The sequence below is a fragment of the Anser cygnoides genome, chromosome 3 (genome assembly GCF_040182565.1).
Source record: "Anser cygnoides isolate HZ-2024a breed goose chromosome 3, Taihu_goose_T2T_genome, whole genome shotgun sequence".
Lineage (NCBI taxonomy): Eukaryota > Metazoa > Chordata > Aves > Anseriformes > Anatidae > Anser > Anser cygnoides.
Window position 1 is genome coordinate 52,862,594 of NC_089875.1, and position 23,699 is coordinate 52,886,292.

General features: G+C 39.3%; 1 protein-coding gene across 3 annotated transcripts in view; it reads left to right on the top strand.

Annotated features, from left to right (window-relative positions):
- Positions 1-23,699, top strand: part of UST (uronyl 2-sulfotransferase) — a 182,022-nt gene that overhangs the window by 51,072 nt on the left and 107,251 nt on the right. For all 3 annotated transcript variants that reach the window (XM_066994179.1, XM_066994181.1, XM_066994180.1), the window contains exon 2: positions 8,584-8,627. In XM_066994179.1, coding sequence (XP_066850280.1) covers positions 8,584-8,627 — 44 coding nt within the window. The remainder of the gene's footprint in view (positions 1-8,583; positions 8,628-23,699) is intronic.

Here is a 23,699-nt window from a genome sequence, read left to right on the forward strand (position 1 = left end):
AGCTGTGGCTAGCAGTGGGTCCGTTTTTGGAGCTAGCAGGAGCTGGCTCTGGTCTGACATGGGGCAGCTGCTGGGCTCTTCTCATAGAGGCCACTCCAATAGACCCCTGCTTCCCAAACTTTGCCACATAAACTTAATACGATGTCCCAGAGTTCCTCTGGTGTCAAATCCCTTTGTTTGGTATGGTTACCAAATTTAATACCAGTACTGTGTACTGCATTTTTCAATAAATGAATGAAAATATTGAATGATAGGACACAATACAACACCCAGGGAAATTTTGTTTGATTAAAAAAAAATTAAGAAGTAAGGCTGGAATGGGATCTAGAGTATTATGTTTGATCTAAGCAGCATGGTGATGCCTGTGTCATTCCTGGCAGTGCCTGCTTGATCTGCTCCTAAATATCCCTGGTGATGGCCAATCCTCACAATTTACTGCAACATCTTTCTGTGCTTAATCCTTTCAGTTTAAGAGTTTTGATATCTGTTTTCAGAGGATTGTCTTTCACTCATTCCTTTTCTGCGAATTCTCAAAGACAGTGGTTAGTGCAGACTGCTGGCAGTTTCCCAAGCATGCAACGTGAATTTCTTTAAGTCTACCTCATTTCAGAATGTCATGTTTCTAACTACTCTCTTGCAGAGAAACTTGACAGTTTCTATGCGACGCAAATCGTTTTTGTATTCAGCCACAGTAATTTGACACAGCTTCCACTGTTATTCTCATGTTAGCCAGTTAGGAAATAAAGTCGGGGGCCAGTCTTTCTGTCTGAGTGATTTGAATGGGCGGCACTTCAGCAGTCAGTCTCAGCTTGCCCCTCAAATTTTGAACAGCATGGTTTGCAGTGGCCTAGCGAGGACAATTTTTTCAGAAGGACTCCCTGAAGGACACAGGGGAGTACAGTACTGTATTTATATAGATAATTTACTCTGCCTTTTTGTGGTGGTGAATCTTTGCTAAAGAAATAGAGAAGTAAACAAAAGTCATTGCAAAATACCTGGCACACATTGTGACAGAAAGCAGGGTAAAAATCTTCTCTGAAAAGAAAAACCTCTTATTTAATCAGTGTTCACTTGCTGTGTGATATCAGAAAGCAGAATTTGAGAACCAGCTGAAAAACAGAGTGAAGATGAAGAACAGATTAATGCAGCTTTGAAATGCAGTTAGCAAAGAGCTACCTGGCAGTGGGGATAGACAGCAGTCTTTGTTCTCATAGAGAAACGCGTTCAAGTAACATTGAAATAGTTTTGCTTAATGGCACCTCCTTTTTTTGGATGTTAGGGTTTTTTTTCTACACTGTCTTGAGCACAGGAAAATAGCTGTTTTTCTTAGTTGATTTTATTTTGTTTTCTTCTCTCTGCCTCCAGTGGTAGTAAAGCAGCGTATTGACAAAACAAACAGTAAAATGGAACGCGTGCCTGTACATTTGCAGTGGAAAGGTTTGTTGCCTTTCTGTCGCAGGCATGTTGAAACAAAGCTTAACCACACAATTCAGAGCTGTTTTGCCTTCTGGAGTCTCCTTTCTTTGCAGGAGGAGGGCTGTGTGTAGTGTGCACTTTCCCCTGCCCTGCCTGCATCTCTGCTGCACGTGCAGGTTAGGAAAGGTCTCTCAGAAAGAGTCTCAGAGCAAAATATTCCAGTGCTTGGTCTGTACACGGGAAGAATACATGATGATATGGCTAGTAATAGGAAGATTTTGAACTTTTATTTCAAACTGGCTGGTTCTGTCTTTGTTAGTTTGTAAGATGGAAGGATTTTTCTCCTTATTTGAGACCAGTTATAGCCAAGAGTTGTCATTATTGAATATTCGGATTCCATTTCATCTGGACAGCATTTCTAGTTGTTCATTAAACTGTGTCTTTCATCTTGTAGAAGTATAGACTGGAAAGTTTGTCTCATAAGAGTGTAGAAGCAAAGTTAAAAACAAAACAAAACAAAACAAAAAAAAATTAGTAATATCACAAATAAACCAATGTCTGTGATATTTCATAGAATCATATCATAGAGTGGCTCAGATTGGAAGGGACCTCATAGATCATCTAGTTCCAACCCCCCTGCCATAGGCAGGGACACCACCCACTAGATCAGGTCACTCAGGGCCTCATCTAACCTGGCCTTGAACATCTCCAGGGACTGGGCATCCACAGCTTCTCTGGGCGACCTGTGCCAGTGCCTCACCACCCTCTGAGTGAAGAATTTCTTCCTAATCTCTAATCTAAATCTCCCCTCTTTTGGTTTACAACCATTCCCCCCAACCAAGTCCTGTCATTGTCTGATTGAGCAAAGAGTCACTCTCCTTTTTTTTTTCTTTTTTTTTTATAAATTACCTTTAAGTACTGAAAAGCTGCAATGAGGTCCCCCCAGAGCCTTCTGTAGGCTGAACATCCCCAGCTCTCTCAGCCTCCCTTCATAGGAGAGGTGCTCCAGCCCTTTGATCACCTTTGTGGTCCTCCTCTGGACCTGTTCTAACACATCAACATCCTCCTTGTGTTGGGGACCCCAGCCCTGGATGCAGCACTCCAGGTGGGGCCTCACAAGGGCAGAGCAGAGGGGGACAATCACCTCCCTCCACCTGCTGGCCACTCTGTTGATGCAGCCCAGGGTTCAGTTGGCCTTCTGGGCTGCAGGCACGCACTGCTGGCTCATGTCGAGCTTTTGATCCACCAGAACCCCCAAGTCCTTCTCTGCAGGGCTGCTCTCAGTGAGTTCTTCTCCCAGCCTGTTCCCATGTCTGGGATTGCCCTATTTCCATCACAGTGTTTACTGTAGTTCACACAATTTGGATAAATTTGGGCATATTAGAAATTTGGTTTGTTATTTGAATGAAATCACTGAAAGTTTTGATTTTCTTCTTTTATTTATTGTAATTATACATTCAGTATGTTGGAATGTAACAAATACAATTGGTATGGACATTTTTCCTAAGAAATTGATCTACGGAACAATTTAACTCCCTAGCCTGATTATATTAAAAGGGAAACGTATAAGCAGTAATAGATTTGGACAAGCTTGTAAGTATAAAGAAAGTCAGTATTTATATATGTGTGTGTATAAAATATATATAATGTATATTTTGCATATATATATATATATAAAGGTATTTTTCTTCCCTTAGAATCTTTCTTTGATATATGTTCTGCATTACTTTAGAACCTGCAGTTATTTAAACCCTCTGTGTCCATATAATAGTAGTATTCTTATATACATTACATATGTTGAATTACAAGTTTTCAAAAACTGTACTTGAATGCGCTGGTTTCTCTCCTCTTTGTGTTAGAGCAAACTTGCAGGTAAACAAATCTGAATTATATCTTAATGAAATTTCCAGGGTTCAGTGACTGGGAAGTAAAGCCAAACAGGTATTTTAGTCATCTTTCAGGTTCATTGCATGCGGTGACATGGAATTAATTTAATATGTGGCTTTGGGGTTATTTTGGGGGTATTTATGACTTTAAAAAAATGAGAAATAACTAAGAGGTTTTGAAAGGCAAGAAAGGAAGCAGAAAAATGTATTTCAGAATGCTTTAAAAAATAATACTGTACATTTTTCCATTTTCAAAATGAAAATTTTGACAGGTGTTAGTCTTATGCTGAGGAAACCACTTGTAGGTACAGGACCTTTTATGTATAATGGAAGAAATTGCAGTGAATCACTGTGTATCGCAGTGCAGGCTGGTCAATAGGGTTTTACTATGTTAATCTTTTCTGCACACCTGTGAAAAAAATCCCTCTGTTGAGGCTGGTACAGCTCTGCTGACCTCAGCAATCAGAGGGTTTTCTTTCTATATTACATTTGAGCTGGGCAACATCACACTGCTAAGCTCCTGGTTTTCAAGTTGTAGTCCATATCCCTCTTCCTGCCTTTGATCCATAAAGGGCTCCAGGAAATGATGACTAAGAATGTCATATTATTTCAGATGTGTAAAAATCCACAAGATTTCTGAGGATGTCCACTGCTCCCTTGAAAAAAAATAGAGAGACCTATAAAACGCAGAGGGCTGAGAACAACCCCGGCACCTTCAGTCTGTTGTTTCTGGCAGTCCTGGCTGGTCTTGGTACCTGCTGCCGGCCACAGGCATCCTGATCAAATTAACGCTCCTACTGGTGGAGCCCCCACAGTCTCTCCCGTCCTGGGAAATTTTTCATGGTGGAAAGAAAAGAGAAAGTGAGGAAAATGTGTAGTATAATTGACGATTGGCACTGGGGAGCCGTGAACTGATTTTGATTGTGAGTGGCTTTTCAGATTCTTGTTTAAATAACTTTTGGCTGAAAGCAGAGCAGAACTAATCCTCTTCTGAGTAGTCATTGGCACTTTCATTTATTTTGTAGATGGTATGCCAAGAAACATTACATTGGCTAGTAGAAATTTGAGGCAGTGACCAAATGAAGAGAACAAAGTGGTGTTTTCAGAAGACATGATAAATTTGGCAGTAACTGCATCCCAGTTCCCTTAGACCACTTCTTGTGATCCCCACCAAGGGAAAAACCTGCTCCAGGAAAATAGTAAAAATGCCATATTTTCCATGTTGGCTTTCTCCCTTCATCTCTGACCATTTCTTTCCATATGATATCTAAATTGTTCAAATGGAGTGATTGTGTTTCAGTTACTATCAAAGGATCTTCAGTTCATACATAAGCCCGTTTACCACCTCTTCCCGTACTCTCCAGTCTTTTTTTCTTTTCTTTTCTTTTTTTTTTTTAAGATGTTTTTCCAGGATTGCAATTAATCTTGTCTTCTGTGGTTATGAACTGCACACAGTCATGTTTGTCCTTAATCCTGGAGACTGACCATCTTTCTCTGTTTAAACTTGGCTTGCTTCAAGCAAAAACCCCCACACTTCAGTGATTCCAAGAAAAAAGGAACATAACCACAAGGTTTCCCCAAAGATTTTGCATACATCTGATTCACTTAACCTCAAAGATAATAAATTATGGAGAAAATTGGACTGCTTCCATATATTCACCATGTTCTGTAATAAAGCTGAACTTTTTTTTTTTCCCTGAGACACGGGAGAAGACTGTGTTCAGTCAGTGCAAGTGTGCTGCTGAGCGTGTTTGTGGAATGCATAATACCACTGTTTTGACCGTTGATTATTCTGTCTGCTTTGTAGTTTCTAATGGTTGACTGTTGTGCTATTAAAGGAAGGCAGAATAAGTTATAAGGCAGATTTTTTATTTATTTTTTTTAAAGAATAAATACTCTGTTCCAGAAAAAAAAAATTAAATGTCTCATTGGATGACAGACAAGAATAAAAGCTTTATTAAAGGTTTATTAAAGGATTTCAGAAAAATCCTCGTAATAATTCAATGAAATAGGTTATTTCAGGAGAATGGAGTAGATTCTTAATAAAAACTGTTGACTTCTATCATTTCACACAGAAGGCAACACCACAGAAAGCGTTTTCTCTTCCTGTGACACTTAGTAACGTCAAAAACCTATTTGTGTAAGTTCTAGTTGTTGTCTTCCAGAGCATATAAAAGCTGAATAATCATATTCTCCATCTGAGATTAGCTGGTTGTGTTGATGTAGTTACAATAAACACTTCAGCCTGATGAAGTGGTTTCAGTATTTATGGTAGTCATTCCTAAGTTCCCGATTTTTACTGTGCAACTTTCCTTTTTTGTACTTCTGTGTCATCTCTTAGTATGAAATAGTTCATAGATTGGCTTTACCTTGATATTTCTTCACTGTTGCAATACCTATCATGCTGATTTTTCTTTCCTTTTTTTTTTTTTTTTTTTTAATTAACATAGTCTGATATGTATTCTCTGAGAAGTGGCACTAAAAGTTCATACAATTTGTAAATACCCAACTTAGGAGCTATGTGTAACATGCATGGCCTCTTCTTGTATTAGAAATTATTCTTTCCTTCAGGTTTTCTGCAGAAATATTCTGAGCTTGGTGTGCATTTTTCAGGATATTTCTGCACATGTTAAGGCTCAAGTAGTGTTGCCCTGCTTTTGCTGGCCAAAGGGAATGATATCTTCTATGATAAGATGCTCAATGAGAGCACGTGAAGGACTTCACAGGGTTAAGGAGCTGGCAGACAGACCACAGAGCCTGCTCGCTCCACGCCATCACAGCTGGATTTGTTGAATTATTTTAGTGTTTTTACTAAGGGTATGGTATGAATCATACAGCAAAAGGTTTCACTTTTATTACTGAAAACAAATACTCATTTTAAACATGAACCTAAAAGAATTCAGACTATTGAATTGGTCTGGCACACTGTGGATGCTGAAATCAGCTCCAGTTTATATGCCTGAGGAGCCCAAGAAGAAGAACTGGCAGGAGAAGGAAACTAATTCAGCACGTGGCATTTGGGGCAGTGTAAGGGAGTGGTGAATTTCTGCAGCTTTCATCCTCTTCTCTTGATTTGTAAGGTATTCTGACTGGATTTCAAATCAGTACTCTGAATTTGCTTGACTACTTGTGTCAGTCTTGTGATTATTTTATGTAGCCGGTTGTTGCTTCTGGATTTGAGTAAGAAATTGCTATGAAAAAGAGCTTTATAAAGTGGTCCAAAACTTACTATTGTCTTAAAGTGGATACAGCAGTAACTAGACTGTGCTTAGAAAAAAAAAATTAAGAGCAGAAATCAAGCCTACAGGATACATGTTCGATGCCAGGAAGATTTGGATTTAATTTTAATAACTAAAAACTGACAGAGGAAGGAAAATGCAGTATGCATACTAACAACATAGATTAGTGATACAGAAAAGTGAAATTGCTTAGTTATTGGCTCCTTAATTTTAAAGGATATCTCAAAAATGTTTCTTGTAATATATTTCAGATTCTCTTGACACTGCAGTCTAAGATATCATATAAACAATGGCTGTAATTATCTGTTTCTCAATAGAAGACAATTCAAATCCTTCTCCTCGGCAAAATGAACTATGATGGGTGTTTGCTAAAGATGAAGTGGCAGTATTTCAGCCCGATTCATTGCAAAGAGGTGAAAGTTGCTATGAAGTCTGATCCTACAGGAAAATTAACTTCTGAGTAAGTGCAGGAGGAGAAGCACTAACAGGGCTTTCTTTGCACCACTCCAATGTATAACTCCACATTTTTCTGAAAAGCTTATTTTCGAGACCATCTCTATGTGTACAGGTGGCTATTTTACCAGAAAGCCATACAGGAGACTCTGTTAGCAGTATGTGCACTGGAAGACTATCCTGGTAATTAGAATTATAAGAGAGGAAAGGATAATAGAAATTTTTCATCCCTGAATATAGGGGATCGTTGAAATTATCCGTGGCATTAAAATAATCAGCCGTGTCATTCAAAGGATGGGTATTTGTGTCAAATATATAGAAAGGTGAGTTTTTCTGCATCAGAATTATGGAAAACACTTGAACGGTAAAATAGTATACCCCAGAAGGTGACTCTCACGGCCACAGAAAAGTTGGCCTCCTGGACCCAGTTCTTTGTGTTTGTTTTTTTTTTCTGACACTCTCAAAAATGATGTGATACACCATCCTTTTGGCCAGATTGACAAGAGAGGAGCTCTTTGGTAGCAAGTTATGTTTTCCCCAGCTAGCTTGTGTTCCCCCAGAGGCATCACCTGCTGCTCCTTCAACACCCCAAGAGTAGAGATGCTCACTAATGGGTCATGGTTTTTAGAGACTCACCAATGTGACGTTTGAGTATTTAGTAGACACTTGTTAAAAGTTATTCTCATAGTCCACGCTGCAGTAAGTTTAGTACAGAGGTATTTTTGCTGTCTTTGATATGAGGATGACTGAGAGGATATGTATGCATGGCCTGAGGAGAACTTCTCGGCCTGCTCCAAGGTTTTGTCCTCTGCTGGGACATGTTGGGAAAGCTCCTGGTTAATCCTTTGGCAGAAGGGTTCAGAAAGGACAGCTGGAGAGGAGACATCATGTGGATGAGTGTGGGAGAGATTATTTTATTTATCAGTATGTGTGTATAAGTAATAGGTGAAAACTCTGAAATTGCTGCCTTTTCTATTGTAACTAGCTAAAAAGGGAGCAATTTAGAATTTCAGAAGCTTTTTTTCTGAAGATTTTCTTCTGAAATAAAAGAGCGTCTTGAAAAGGCAGATGTAAGCACATCGGAATACAGATCCTATTCAATCTGTACTGTTCAGGAACAAAGGTGCAGCTTGGAGGTTGGGAAAAACCCTTGTTAGAAGGAAGATAGTGAATGCTTGTGAACTACATCAGAGAAAAATCTGTTGAAGGCCTTTGATACTTTACTATTTAAGAATCTCTTTAAGGTTAACTGTATTCATTTGCTTGAAGTGTACCAGGGTGCAGCTGACAGCTTTTGTCATGCAAATAATTGAATGCCATGACTGTTTAATTAAAGCTGCCTTGGCCCATTTAATTTTATGCTTTAAAAAAAAAAAAAGTGCATCTAATCTTTTATCATAAATTTAGCCAAATCAAATTAATATTGTTTTTCTCATTTGAAGCAGAATTTAAAGCAGAGGGTATTTATTTTCCTTGAACTATTTGACACCACAGAACCAATGCAATAAAGGTACACTGTTTCCATGCATTGGCAAGTTTTGAAGTTGCATTGAATGAGTTTTTATTTATTTTCACCCTTCTTTTTGTAGGAAATTCCACTTACTTGGATGACCATGGACCACCCCCTCAAAAGGTGAGCTGCTTGTATTTTGCATTTGCTTTCTTCTTGCTTGTGCTTTCTTTCATTTTATTTTTTAACTGTTAGCATGTTTACTTGTTCTGGAATATGTGCAAAACAGCCTTCCTGAGTTTACATCAACAGCACTTGGCCTTTCTGACTTTTTTTCCCAGTGTTTTCGGGCATTTGTAAGTAACTTGGGTTAAATGTCTGGGTGATTAAACTAATGGGATTCTTGTCATTGAGTCAAGGGGATATAGGATTCTAGTGATGAATTTTTTCTGTCAGCAAAGTCATGCAAAGACAAGATTTGTCTCTCTTGGACAAGCGTCCCTTAATTGTTTTGGAAATCATACCAGTTGTTGCAATGTTGTTTTTCTTGCAAAGTATTTGCTTGCAAATGGTCAACTCTTGGTGAACTACTTTCATTCAGTGCTTGGGGGAAAAACTGTATTCGTGCTAGAATGTCCGATCTATAACTGTTTTCATTTTGTATGAATATTTGAGTATTTGTATGGTTATAGCATTGCAAGTATGCAGCAGGAGGCCTGACACCACTGTGAGAGCTAATAAGGGAAGTGAAGATGGCCTTTTTGCTGGTAGCAGTTCCTGGAGCATGGGCTCTGCTGCAGAAGCAATCATTTCAGGCACAGTGGAAGGATATATTTAATAAATGTACATAATGAGCCATTTTATGGGGATAGAATATACTTTTCCTATCAAGTATGGCTGTGTGGTGGTGACTATACCCTTACTGTAATCATGGCATCTCATGACATTACAGCTGAGAGCCAACATTGTGATGGTTTCTTCAAGAGGAAGAAGTGGAAGCAGAAATTTAGAGTCCCTTGTTGTTTTGTTTTGCTGGTTTATTTTCTAAAACCTGATTTGATACTATCATCTATCTGTCTTTCCAGACAGTAAGGCTCTAATAACTCCTTCTGTATAGTAGCATTTTCCAAAAAAAAAAAAAAAAAAAAAGATTTCTCCTGCTGTTTTAATTTCTCCAGACTCACTTTATTTCTGCTGGTACAGTGTGCTATCTTACTGAGGTATTTGGGTACAACTGTGATTTTGTAGTCTTTATGCTGTGCAACTGTAACACTTCAAGGTGCATTTTTTATGAAAGTTTCCTTTCCAAATTATGCTGAATTTTCACTGTTACTTGTAAAACACCAAAGCAGAAGGGGGCATAATTGGAGTAATGCTGTTTTAATGGGACTTAGATGCTTGAATGCTTTTCTAAGCTCTCTTGGCCTTTCAGTAGAAATTTTACCTACTTTAAGAACTCCTCATCAAAAGGTGAAATTCTGTGATCACTTCAAGCCAAAAAAGTGTAGTGTGCTGATGGAAGGGTCATTTTTCACAGTGGTGCAGGATTCCCACTGGGCTGATACAGCTGTTCACGTGGGAGAGCTGGAGCAGTTACCTGAAAATGCATATTTCTTCTAGTTTAGTTTTCAGACAGATTGCTTCACTGATGTGGCCCACTGTGAATGCCAATGCAGCAGGTAAGAGGAGTAAGAGATGGGGTGGAGGTGAAGAGCCACTCATTCTGATGGCATTTCCCACTCATGTCTGTTTAAAGTGACCATGAAATCACATCCTGAGTCTTCAGTTTAAATGCCTTCACTTTAAATGCTCAACCACATGTGTAAGATAATGTGGTGAAACGGTTGGCTTTTGGTCAGAGGAAGTAGGGTAATGTGGAAACAAATTTGATTTAACTCAGTTCTCAGTGAAAGCAAGCTACTGGGATTCTTCACTTTATTTTTTTTCCCCTGCAAATTCTGTGTGCACATGAGATCTGTAACTTTCAGCAAGTATGTGGAAATTTGTTACACTCAAGTTCACACAGTCCAATTAAAGAGGGATGGTGGACTTCTGATTTTTGTCCCCTCAAAGAACAGAAGTTACTTGTGTTTTCTGCATGCACAAATGCAAACGGCTGTATACAGAAGTGATTTAATCACCTGTTAACTTAATCATTATTAACTGAGATTGGGGTGAGAGGGAGGTAGAGGGGAAGTCTAAAGCTAAACAAATGTTCCATACTTAAAATTAAATTAGTACCCTCTTGTGGTCTTTAAATTTTTTCCTAATTATTTGGGTAGTCAGCTTCTGTTTCCCAGAAGTACATCAGCCTCCATGATTGTGTTTGCCTGGTCTCCACAGTGAACCCTCAGCTCCAAAGAACAAAGCAATGCTTATTCCAGACCTGTAGTTTTCATGCTTGCATTTGCATTCAGATATGCTTAGCTGTGCCAGTAGGGAAAAGGCATTAATCTAAATAAGAGTTCTGAACTTTGAAAATTTTATTCAGATTTAGCATTTTGGTAACTTTTACTTCAGGAATTTTGTTTTGTTGATGAAAAGTACTGTGGATAGCAACTATGCCCCAATGGATAGTAGCCGTTGGCCAGATTTATCCAACACAGACACTTTCCTGTTTACATTGGGAAAATTTCCTTGCCTTTCTAAACACATAGTTTGAGGCTGTGTGAACACAGCCTCATCCAGCTGGAACTCAGCTGTCTCTAGAAAGGCCAGCTGATTAGGTACCTAGGTGACTGATTACTTACACAATCTTTGATTAGCTGCCTACATGGTCAGTAAAGTTTTAGGGCTTTTCATGTAATCATCCTCACTCCTGAAAGCTTGGTGGATAGCTCAGTGGAATAGCAGGATATAGCCTTGTATTAGTCACAGGTAATTTGCTTTTTGAAGTATTTGCCTGTGTTTAGAGACACTGATAACAGATGATGTGGTGGTTTTACCCTCCTACACAGCTGAGCTCCACCACAACCACTCTCTCACTCCCCCTCCTCAGGGGAAAGAGGGAGAAAATGTCATGGAAGGGGCTCAAGGCTTAAGATAAGGACAGGAGGATCACTCAACAATTACCATCAGAGGCAAAACAGACTCAGTGTAGGGAGATTAATATAATGTAGTGCCTATCACTAGGAGACTAGTGCAGTGAAAAACTAAAAGCAAATTAAAAACTTCTTCACACCCCCCCCCCATACACCCTCTTCTACCTCCTCCCCCCAGAGCAGCACAGGGGAACAGGGAATGGGGGCTGCGCTCAGTCCTAACGCTGCTTCGACTCCGCCGCTCCCTCACGGTCCCTCCCTGCCCCTGCTCCCCGTGGGGTCCCTCCCACGGGATGCCGTCCTGCCCGAACTGAGCCTGCGGGGGCTGCCCACAGGCAGCAGCTCTTCAGGAACTGCTCCCACACGGCTCCGTACCACGGGGTCCATCCCCCAGGAGCAAACTGCTCCAACATGGGCTCCCTATGGGCTCCCTCCCCTCACCCTGCTGGCCACACTTATTTTGGTGCACCCCAGGATATGGTTGGCTTTCTGGGCTGCAAGTGCACACTGCCTGCTTATGTTGAGCTTCTCATCAACCAACATCCCCAGGTCCTTTTCCTCAAGGCTGCTCTCAATCCATTCTCTGCCCAGCCTGTATCTATGCTTAGGATTGCCCTGTCCCAGATGCAGGACCTTGCGCTTGGCCTTGTTGAACTTCATGAGGTTTGCACAAGCCCACCTCTCAAGCCTGTCCAGGTCCCTCTGGATGGCATCCCTTCTCTCCAGTGTGTCAGCCACACCCACAGCTTGTTGTCATTGGGAAACTTGCTGAGGGTGCACTCAATTTCACTGTCCATTTCACAGACAAAGACGTTAAACAACGCTGGTCCCAGTACTGACCCCTGAGGAACACCACTTGTCACTGATCTCCACCTGGAGTTTGAGCCGTTGACCACAACTCTTTGAGTGTGACCATCCAGACAACTTCCTTACCGAGCAAGTGATTCATCCATCAAATCCATGTCTGTCCAATTTGGAGACAAGGGTATTGTGCAGGATAGTGCCAAATGTTTAGCACAAGTCTAGATAGATGATGTCAGTTGCTCCTCCCCTATCCACCAATGCTGTAACCTCATCAAAGAAAGCCACCAGATTTGTCAAGCATGATCTGCCATAAGTGAAGCCATGTTGACTGTTACCAGTCACCTATTTATTTTCCTTGTGCCTTAGCATAGTTTCCAGGAAGATCTGCTCCATGATCTTGCCATGAGGTGAGACTGACTGGCCAATAGTTCCCTGGGTTTTACTTATTTCCCTTTTTTAAAATGGGGTTTATGTTTCCCCTCTTCCAGTCAGTGGAAACTTCACTGGACTGCCACAGCCTTTCAAATATGATGGATAGTGGCTTAGCAGCTACATCTGTCAGTTCCCTCAGGACTCACAGATGTATCCCAACAGGTCCCATGGAGCTGTGCACGTTTAGGTTCCTTAACTGGTCTCACACCTGATCTTTTCCTACAGTAGATGGTTCATCATTCTCCCAGTCCCTGTCTTTGCCTTCTGGGGCGTGGGCTGTGTGGATAGAGCTCTTGACGGTGAAGACTGAGGCAAAAAAGTCATTGAGTACCTCAGCCTTCTCCATATCTCAGGTAGACAGGTCTCCCACTTCCTTCCAGAGAGGGCCCACAATTTCCCTAGCCTTCCTTTTATCACCGACATACCTGATGTACCTATAGAAGCTATGCATGGCTTCTATACACGATACAGCTTTCCTTATTAGTATGCATAATGAATAGACAAAAAAGCCCTTGATTTGTTTCTTGCAATCCTGGCAGTCACTTATCCTGGGAAGCATATCCTTGTCTTGCTGCATTCAACTGGGGTCAGTCCTACTTGGCACTGTTATGTGAAGCTCTCCAGTGTTTTCCTAATGCCAGCTGCATTAATCAGAGGGAATTACAACATGCCATGAAGGAAATGAAAACATGAGAGGGATATTTGATGGGTTTATGAGGTAAATTTTAGAATCAAAGGGTTTCTAATTTTGTGTGTCTACTTTAAAATGCTTAAGAAATAGGAATGAAGTTAATGAACAACAATTCATTGTCCAGGGTTGAAATGAATGATAGTGATATGTATGATCAGTGATATGTAGTTGTAGAAGAAAGCCACCAACAGCTGATACTCACTGAATAGTAGCTGTTTTGCGGAATTTATTGTAATATTTTACTGTAAATCATATTTGTTTTGGTTTTTCATCATGGCTAGGTGCCTTTTTTAAAAAAAAAAATTTGGTTTACGTACCATTTTTTTTCCCAGTGGAAGAACTGAAAGTAGCACCTTTTCTCTGAACAAGGAATAGCACGCTTACATGTCAGGTCAGGGTTCTGGGTTGCTCTTTCAAATAAAGGTATCAGCAGCAGTTTTCCCAATGCAGGTAGACAAGGAAAGTTTTGTTCAGTGGCACAGATGAATATCACCGAGGTGGTTCTGGTTCTCCCTTTACATCCCATTCAGCCGGCTTTTCCAGTCTTCCCCCAGCTGAGGCTTCCTTCATTGTTAAGGGGAATGTGCCAGTGGTATGAAGGTAACACACCTAGCATAGGCCACTCTTCTTTGGTCCTTGGGAACTGAAGGCTTGACCAGTGATTTGCTAATCTTAGACTTTCTCTAGTTCCAAAATAGATCTGTCTGTGCTTTTCTGCGTGTAGAAGCAACTTCCAGTAACACTAACATAGCCTGATCTTGCTGGTATTATTAGCATGTGGCAGATAAAAAGGGAATACAGTTGAGCCAAACATAACCTCCTATTCTATCAGTAAAAATTAACTCTTGAAGTTAAAGCATTGGATTTCCTAGTTTGAGTGTCTATTTCATTCTCTTGGGTGTTTTTTTTTTTTGTTTTGTTTGTTTGTTTTCCTTATAAACATCTGAAAAGGTTAATTTTAAGCTTTTTGCAGGGTTTTCGTTTGTTTATCCATTCCATGTAGATTGGAATCTAAGTAATGCCTATCAATGACTCTAGCCTATTGTAAAAAATTGTGAAATTGATGCTAATTAGTGGCAGATGATGTTCAGTTGATTTTTTTCTTGTGTGAGCATTTCAGTGAATAAAAATGGTGTACTCTGTTCTAGTATTTGGGCTAGCCATTTCCTTAGCGAATCAGATGTTTTTTCTCCATCCATGAGGGTGAACCTGACCTTTGAGGGCTAGTGATGTGATCTTCATCAAACCTACTGTTTTTACTGATGAGAGCTTCTCCCCTGAGAACTTGCTAAGAGCATCAGGATACATCCCTCTTTTGGTGCAGCTGATATATATGTGTAAAGGAGCCCTGCACACAGATGACAAATGACTTTCAAGTGGTCCCTTCTCTTTTTCTTGATGGCTTTCCCATGGGATGCCTGTCATGGCTCTGATGCCTTTTGGCAGCTGTTTAAGTGTCAGTGAAATCTTGTCCTTAGCACTTGTGTGACGGTACCTCAAAGCTTTAAGTGAACACAAAAATGGATGTGGGTCAGGATGAGGTCAAAACAACAACAACAAAATGCGTGCACAAAATAAAATTTAAATTGATTTTGTTGTTTGAAGCTGGAAAGTGGATAAATTCCTTCTACACCGTTATTTTAGTTATTACCTACTACTTATGCACTAATTGTTCATGTTTTCCATATGGATCAAGACTACAGGAAAATATAGCAGAAATCTTGAGCAGCCTTTGATATGCACTGTACCCATTCATTGCCACACACAGCTATCAAATACATACTTTCTTTTAATTATTTTATTTTGTCGTGATGTCAGCATTGCCTCCATTACTTCGAGTTTTCATATTCATCAGGTTTGCCAGCTTCATTTTTTCCAATTATTTGGTAGCACTACAAGGATAACAGCCAAGAGTTGTATATTTTTCTTTGTTAAGATTTTTTTTTTGAGTGGATACTTCCTGTTTCACTTGAACTTTTGCTTTATTGCTAGCAATCTTTTTGAGAGCATGGGTTTCTACTCCTGTAGTGCTATATGCTATTAAGTGATCAATTTGTTAGGGATGAATTAGTTGACTTAAAAAACTACACAAAAATGACTGCTTTCTTTCATTCTGATTAGGAATTTTAAAATCATGAATCAGAAGTGTCTGTGCTTTTGATAGAATTGAAATTCTCTGTTCTAAAACAAATGGTGGATAATCTTTGAAGCAAGCCATCCTATAGTTTGCTGCAGTCTAGGTTAAACACAGAGAAACAGTAAATCTGGATGAGGGTGGAGGGAGGAAAGCAGAAATTTCAGTGATTTAAAAATAGCCTATCCTGCTTATAGGGTGAAGAACTGTTTATGACATGATTGTGCAGTGTGAAAGTTTTCATCTAGCAAAAATTGTCAGAATTCAGAAATGCTAAAATACAGTAAGTAACTTCCTGCAGTTGCAAGACTTATTACATGTATGATAAAATCAAAATATTAAAAGAGAATTCTGTGTCTTAACAGCAAGGACCCCCCCTTCACAGTTTGAAGTACTGTTTTACTATATGACTGGGCTTCTGAGCCTAGTACAATCAATAAATACTTAGATTTAAAAATACATATTAAATACTTCTCAATTTCCTTAATTTTGTTAAAGGGTTGTAAAATAATAGTTGAAATATTGGCAATCATTACTTTATGTTCTTCTGAAATTGTGTTCTTGCTTATAAATTACAGTATCTCAAGAGAATAAAAATATACCATTGTATATTATTTATAATCAGTTGGAATCCTCCTAAAGCTATAGCTGGTGAATGATGTAGCCCTCTAGTATTAGCGAGACATTGCCAAAAGCTACAATATAATCTGCACTATTAAGTTTGAATTGTTTTGTAAAAATATTTGAATAGTTCTAGAGCACTAATTTCTGTTTGATTTGTTCATATTCATTTACTGATATAGAATCTTCAGGAAAATAAATAGTTTTACGCTGTTTTTCCCCAAAATAGAGAAGATTATTATTTATTTTTTTCTTCTTCAGTTCATAGTATATCAGAAACATGTTCATATGGGAAGGTTGATTGATAGTAAATGGACAGTACAAAGAGACTTGGGAAATTAAAGCCAGACTGCCTGTCACAAGAAGATAAATCCATGAGGGATACTATGCATGCTGATATCCTGAAAAAGTTCCAACAATGGAGAATTTGCTTTTTACTAAGCCTTACATTTTCAGCCTCTCAATTTTGAAAGACTGAGCAACAACAGGGATGCAGGTTTTTTGTGAATGGTAGCAGTCTGTAGTTTTCATCTAACTTATTTCAAAGATGCTTCGAAAGTGTCTTGTATTTGACTTGTGCTCTAATTGTCAAGTTGCATGCATAGTTAAAGGTGGATTTTTCTTGCCTATGGTATTAACACAGCAGCCACTCCAGTATTACACAAAACAGAAAAATTCTGATATCACCAACTTTTTCATCTGTAGTTTTTGTTTTATACCATGTACAATAGCTAAAAAACTGTCCAAGGCATTAGTGTCCCCACTTCTGAAGCTAACAGAGCTCTGTATTTTCATTGAAATTTAGGACATAATTTGTACTGAGTTGATTTTTGTTTACCTGCTAAGCATCCTTGCAGATTATTTCACAGCATATGAAGATCTTTTACAGATTGCAGTTTCAAATTTCCAGCTGCCCAGTTCATTCTCCCTGTTCTTCCCCTTCATGACAGGAATGTATTCATAAACTAACATAGCACAGAAGGACATTATAGTCACTTAGTTATATCCACTCGAATAAGAATACTGTTGTATCAAATATATTCCAATGGATATATGTTACAGTACATAAGAAAACTTAGAAGAAATACATGGCTCCACAGAATGCCAGGTAAATAAGAAATATAATAAATCACGTCCGCCTTGATTATATGTTGTTTAGGAAATGCTGGTTCATAATACTGAGGTCCAATTTACAGCTAGGTCTGGATGACCTAAACCTTCAGTGGAGAAAACAAAAATCTGCCATTCTGGATTAGAGTAGCACAACAGGATATCTTGTAAAAGTGACAAACTGATTTGGTTGAAGTTTCTAAGCCTTGTGACTCAGTTGAGTAACATTCATGATTTTACCACAAACCTCATCTTCCTTGATAATGTTCTTAAAACCTGAACTATTAACATTAAACAATTCTGAAAGAATCTCTGTTGACTTGAAAAAAATATTCCTTTTCCAGCCACTCTGTTTGAAGAAAAAAAAACAAACAAACAAAAAAAAAAACATGAAAACCCAGATGTTAAAAAGGCTTGCAAAACTGAAAAACAAATTCTAATGTTAATTTGAAAGCCTCATGATTTAAAAAGCAAGCTTGTAGCTCCTGGCACTTTTCTACTATATAGTTTTGTAACTAAGAAATATAGCTCAGGGAACAGTAAATAGTGATGAAGTACTTCAACAACAGCCATGAGCTTTAATCAGAAAGGAGATTGGGAGCTCAACTATGTGTGGTCAACCCTAGACTCAGAACTGAGCAAAGAGGACAGTTTGTCTTGAGTGGGCCAGTGTGAGAGTGATGGTATCATGGTAACTCAGGTGGAGGAGGAGTTTGGGTGAGTAATATAAGCAAGGGGCCTTGGGGATATGAACAGGTAATTCTCAGGATGATACCTATAATGCCCTGGCATCCTGGGGGAACATGGAGCCCTTTGCTGCTGGAACCATTTGGGATTTTTGAGTAGGTGCAGGGAGAAGTTCCTTCCATTGTAATGGAAAGGAGTCCTTCCCTGTCCAGCATGAGGTTTGGTTTGCCTGAGCAAGCCAGATTCATCATTTCAGACTGCAGCAGGGTAAAATGGGAGCACTTCATACTGGGCCCCCACAATGTAGCATCTCCAAAGTCATGGGATACACTTGTGGCTCAGATGTGAACTCTGGTCAGTTGGGAAAGTTATTCTGGCCCTGTGTGTAATAATGGCCCTGGAAGAGTTGCCCAGCAGTACATCATCCTTCATGTAGGTGCTTCTTGTTGCTCCTTCCAGGTGGTGACAAATTGTGATGAACCAGATTTGAATCTGTTACCTGCAGAAGCTCTGAAGGAAATCCAGATCCTCTGAGTTCCTCTGACCATGTGGAGCAGGAGCACCTCAGAGCCAGCCTGCCAGTGTCAGCACAACTGGCCTGTTTTACAAATTAAAATTTAGTTATGGCTATAAACAACATTTCATACTGCAATTGACTTGTAAAGTGCCTGCACGGAGTGCAATGGAAAATACGGACATGATTAAGAAGACCATGCTGGAAAGATTAAAATAATATGTGAAAGTACTGAAGAGGGGCTAAAGTAAAGGATAGGAGGGCAAATTGAGACACAGCGTGACAGATCATTGGTAGGGGTGAAGCCATGATGTGTTACACTAGCTACAGCCTGACTGATAGTCAACCACAATAGATACAAAAGAGTTAAACCTTAACGTGAAGCAAGACAAATGCATATAAAGGAATAAATTATTTAGTCTACCACTCACCATGGTCAAATCCAATATTATTGGCTCCCTGGGTGAATTCATGAATATTGCATTGGAAGCACAGAAACTGCTACAAGGTAGTTAGGTTACTTAAGGGAACTCCAATGCCACAATGTATTATAAAAAGTTTTAAAACCAGGCTTAGCTACTTAATATCTCTTATTTCGTAAGTATCCAATATAAATATGTGGGTTGGAAGTGATAGGATTTACTACTTACGCAGAGAATAACCGTGCCAGCGTGTTCTGAGCACATCACAGAGTGTACAAAACCCTGGGCTCAGGAGGAAAACCAATCAGTTTTAAACTTTACAGTTCCAACATTTTTATTTTCACAGATATATATATATATATATATATATATATATATATATATATATAAATGTGAAGGTGCTCTGGAGTTAGAATGTGGCTTGCAAAAATTTTGCAGCTTAAGGGTTTTTCAATAGTACATGGAAACCTTTCAGTGGAAAGCTGGGTGATTGAAGTGACATGAAAAATTTTAACCTATCTGAATTCATGCTCGTTCTCTCAATTGCCAGCATCAGTGAACAATTTGCATCACTGATCTCCTTTATCTTGTTATGAGATAGGCACATGCCAGCAAGAGGAATTACACAATGTGAGGAACTTCATAACTAAAAGATGAAAATATTGCTTTTCAGAAGAGAACTAATGACAGCCTTACCATTCTTTATTTTCTGTTGTGATCTGCATACACCCTTGTAAGGTTGAGAGAGGTTAAACCACAGGAAAAGAGTAAGGTCTTTCTGTTCTGCACCCCTCTGTATATGAGAGACAGTCTTTGATTCTTTTAAATGTCATTCTCAGCTGTATTAAAAAGGGACATCTGCAAGATATGAATGGTAGTTGTTCAGTTCTCTTTGGTGCTAAGGTGAAAAGGTACAGCATTGTGTCTAATTTTGGTTCCAGAACAGGCGAACAAGTTGCCAACTGCAGAGGAAAGCAAGAAGAATGAGGAGGAGGTTGAAAAGCATGCTGTGCTAAGAAAGGGTGAAAGGAAAAGACGTGGTTAATCTAGCAGGCATTCAGCTGTAGCCCCAGTCATTACCTGCTTGGTGGGGTGATTCCCTGTCACCTGCTTCATCCCCGAGAGGAATTGGAGCTGCCGCCACTTCCATACAGGTCTGAAGGATTAGATCCAGGTGTCTGCTCGCACTTCAAGGTGCTGCCTAATATCGGTGACCACCTGAAACTGCCAAGTGAACTGAACATCTGCTCTCTACCAGTCTGTTTCACTTTTTGTATGCATGTGCTGAATTTAAAAATTGCGGTCATTTCACATACCTGAAATAAACTTGGTCTCTGTTCTCTTTTCTGGGAAATCTTGAGCAGCAGATTGCAGAAGTAGGGGTTTTGCTCACCTGCAAGCTGCTGTTGTAGGAAAATAAATCAGACATGAGGGATAAAATGAGCAAAACCAAATGTGTTGACGGGGTTCAGCCTTAACTTTGAAAGCTTGCTCTTTGCAATTTTCTTTTCGCAGGTTGTTACTGATATTATCAAAGTATCAATTTGCTGTATGTATAGATGTGGTATCTTGTAATAGGACCTGGTATCTTGTAATAGGATCTGATCCAAGACTTAACAGGCAGACATCTTTATGCTTTGGTCTTAGCTCTTTTTAGAATTGTAGGGGTTCAGTACTTCCAAGAAAAAAAAAAAAGTATATATATATAGGTGGGTTTTGGATTGGCTATATAGATATGTTTTGTAGGATGAATCGGGAATCATTAACATTGGAGGACACTTTATAGTAATGGTTTTCTTCTGTCTTAGTAAGTGGAAGGACTGAGTCTACATCCAGTCTCCTTTTGTTGCTTGTGCTCCATGCTTATGTTTTTAATTATTTTGGTACTTAGGGATGTTGAATCATTAGGGAACACATTTTAACTTATTCGTCCAAATATGTTAGCTGCCAAAAAGATGAAATGCTTTGTTTTTAAAAGTCATGCTTTTTCAATTGAATTAGTTGCTTAATGAAGATGCAACAGAAGAATCTTCTGTTTATTCTTCTGCCTATTTTCAGGGCTCCACTGCAGCTGTATGGACTTCAGACTTTGCAAACAAACCTCACCCGTATCTTTCTTGTGGTTTTAAGTGTATTTTCAGTGAACCGTAAAGGGGATGATGCTGTCTAGTCTGCTTTAGAGTTGGTTACTTCCACAAGCTTGTCTTTGTCTACTGCCACTACACTCTACAGGTAGACAGACAGGTACTGATGAGTATCTGGACTTTTGCAAAACATTTGACACTGTCCTGCATGACATCCTTGTTTCCAAATTGGAGAGACATGAATTTGATGGATGGACCACTCAGTGGATAAGTAATTGGCTGGATGATTGCACTGAGAAAGCTGGGGTTATTTAGCCTAGAGAAGAGAAGGCTCTGGAGAAACCTTATAGCAGCCTTCCAATATTTAAAGGGGGCCTAAAAGAAAGATGAGGAGAGACTCTTTATCAGGGGATGTAGTAACATGACTAGGAGTAACAGTTTTAAACTAAAAAAGGATAGGTTAAGATTAGATATGAGGAAAAAAATCTTTACTGTAACGTTGGTAGGGCACTGGAACAGGCAGCCCAGAGAATCACAGAATGGTTTGGATTGGAAGGGACCTTAAAGCCCACCCAGTTCCACCCCCCTGCCATGGGCAGGGACACCTCCCACTAGATCAGGTTGCTCAAAGCCCCATCCAGCCTGGCCTTGAGCACTTCAAGAATGGGGCATCCACAGCTTCTAAAACCTGTACGCAAGTTTTAAACTAAAAGAGGGTAGATTTAGATTAGATATAAGGAAGAAATTCTTTGCTCGGAGGGTGGTGAGATACTGGCGCAGGTTGCCCAGAGAAGCATGATGGTACTTGACAGAATTGTGCCTATGATGTTTAGCTGGGAGAGAGGGAGGGTAACTTTTTCACCTTTCAACCACGCTTTCTACTGGCAAATCTTTGTGTTAGTAATTCTTTGTTGTAGGCGCTTTTATGTGAGAATAAGGTAATTTTTGTTTGGAAAGGGATTTTTTATTTTTGGCAATTCCTGAAGTTATCTTTGGGATATGCTATCTCTTATTGGCCTCAATGTTTGTCTTTTAGTAGCCTGTGTCAGGCTTGTTACAAACCTCACAGAAAAAGAGGCATCAGATGGATCCAAGATCTCAAAGCTAGTAATTGAATTATCTAATCTGTCTTCTTGAAACCCACAATGTGAGAATGAGTGTTCACTGGAACAGTAGAAGATAAGGTAAAAATTAAATGCATGGTGGTTAATAAAATTCTGGAATTTCTTTTGTGTGCTCTGGAAGAGGAGGAGAAATGTCAGAGAGAAATGGTCTGCAGCCAGTGTTGGGTGTTGCTTGCTCTCCGTAATGAGCATCCTCCACCACTCATGAGCCAAACAGACCGTTGCTTTGACACAGTAAGCCATTTTTGAAGTTTTATGATTGTGTCTCAGCTGTGCAGGAAGAAAATGGAGGGGTTGCAGAGGGAAGATTTAATATTACATAGAGATGTGTGACATCAGTAAGTGTTTTTCACGATCTTGTCACTTGCGTGTGTGTTGGTTGGCCTCATTCACATGGTTAAGGTGGAGCATCTTCTGCCCACAAGTTAGTGTCTGCTGAGAAAGGAGAAGCCAGTTACGGCATCAGCTTCAGGCCTCTCTTATACCTAAGGACAGGGTTCACTGGAGTGAGTCACTTACCTGCAAAATTTGTGGAGATAATGGTCTGCTTTTGAGTATGTGCATCTCTGATATGAGTTATTTATCTGGGGAAATTCTTACTGGCCTAAAGAGCTCTTTGACAGTTGTCATCCTTAATGCAAATTCATTTTGGGATAAAAATGATTTTTCTTCCACTGGATTTCATTCAGAATGGTTCTTGTCAACTTCTTTAACTGTGGAACAAAAGGGAAAAAAAAAAAACACAGTTTGAATTGACAAGTAAATTGTTGTATAACTTTTCAATTCCTTGGAAAGAGCTGTTGTAATTATACTGTGGGTTTTACTTTTCTATAATTGTAAGTACCAATTTTGTAAGTACCAATTTGTATAACTCCAAAATTAATTATATGTTTGAATTGTTTTTAGTACCTCTGGGCTTTGATGCCATGCTCAACAAAGTCACTCTAATTGTTTTGAAGTTGTGCGTTGTTACATGAATATTATGTTGCCGAGCATCACCTCAGCTAATTAGCCTATATGGTGCAACTCCCATTGCAAAATGAAATGTAACCCAATTAGCAGTTTGTAAATCCCAAACCTCTGTTTTCCATCTTGTTTTTTCTAATATTATAGGAGCATTCTTTTCAAGTGTCTCTTCTGCCACGGTCTCTTATATCGTCTGACTGTTGCTGTTGTGTGCATTGTGAGTGGGAAAACAAAGTTCCTCTTTTAAAGTTCCTTTTAAGTTCCTCGTTTTCTCTGTCTTGCATTTCTAGATCTGCCTGATACAAACTCGGGTTTCTAGAAGTGTTTCTTCTTCCAAGAAATTACTTTTACTCTTTCTAAAATGCAGAAAGCAGATTTGCAGTGTCCTAAGAGAAATGGACAAAAATTTGTTTAAGTACCAAAAGCCTCTGTGCTGCATGGCTTTGTGTATTGGGCACACTCTGTTGCATTTAGGTGTGTAAGTGGAATGGTGACGTTAATAGATAAAAGATTAGCAAAGCATCAGCAATGAATCCTTAAAACTAGCCACATTCAGCAGTGCTACAAGTGAAGTTTTGATTACAGCTAATTATTGTGTTCTTCTAAAGCAATCTTAGGGCTGTAG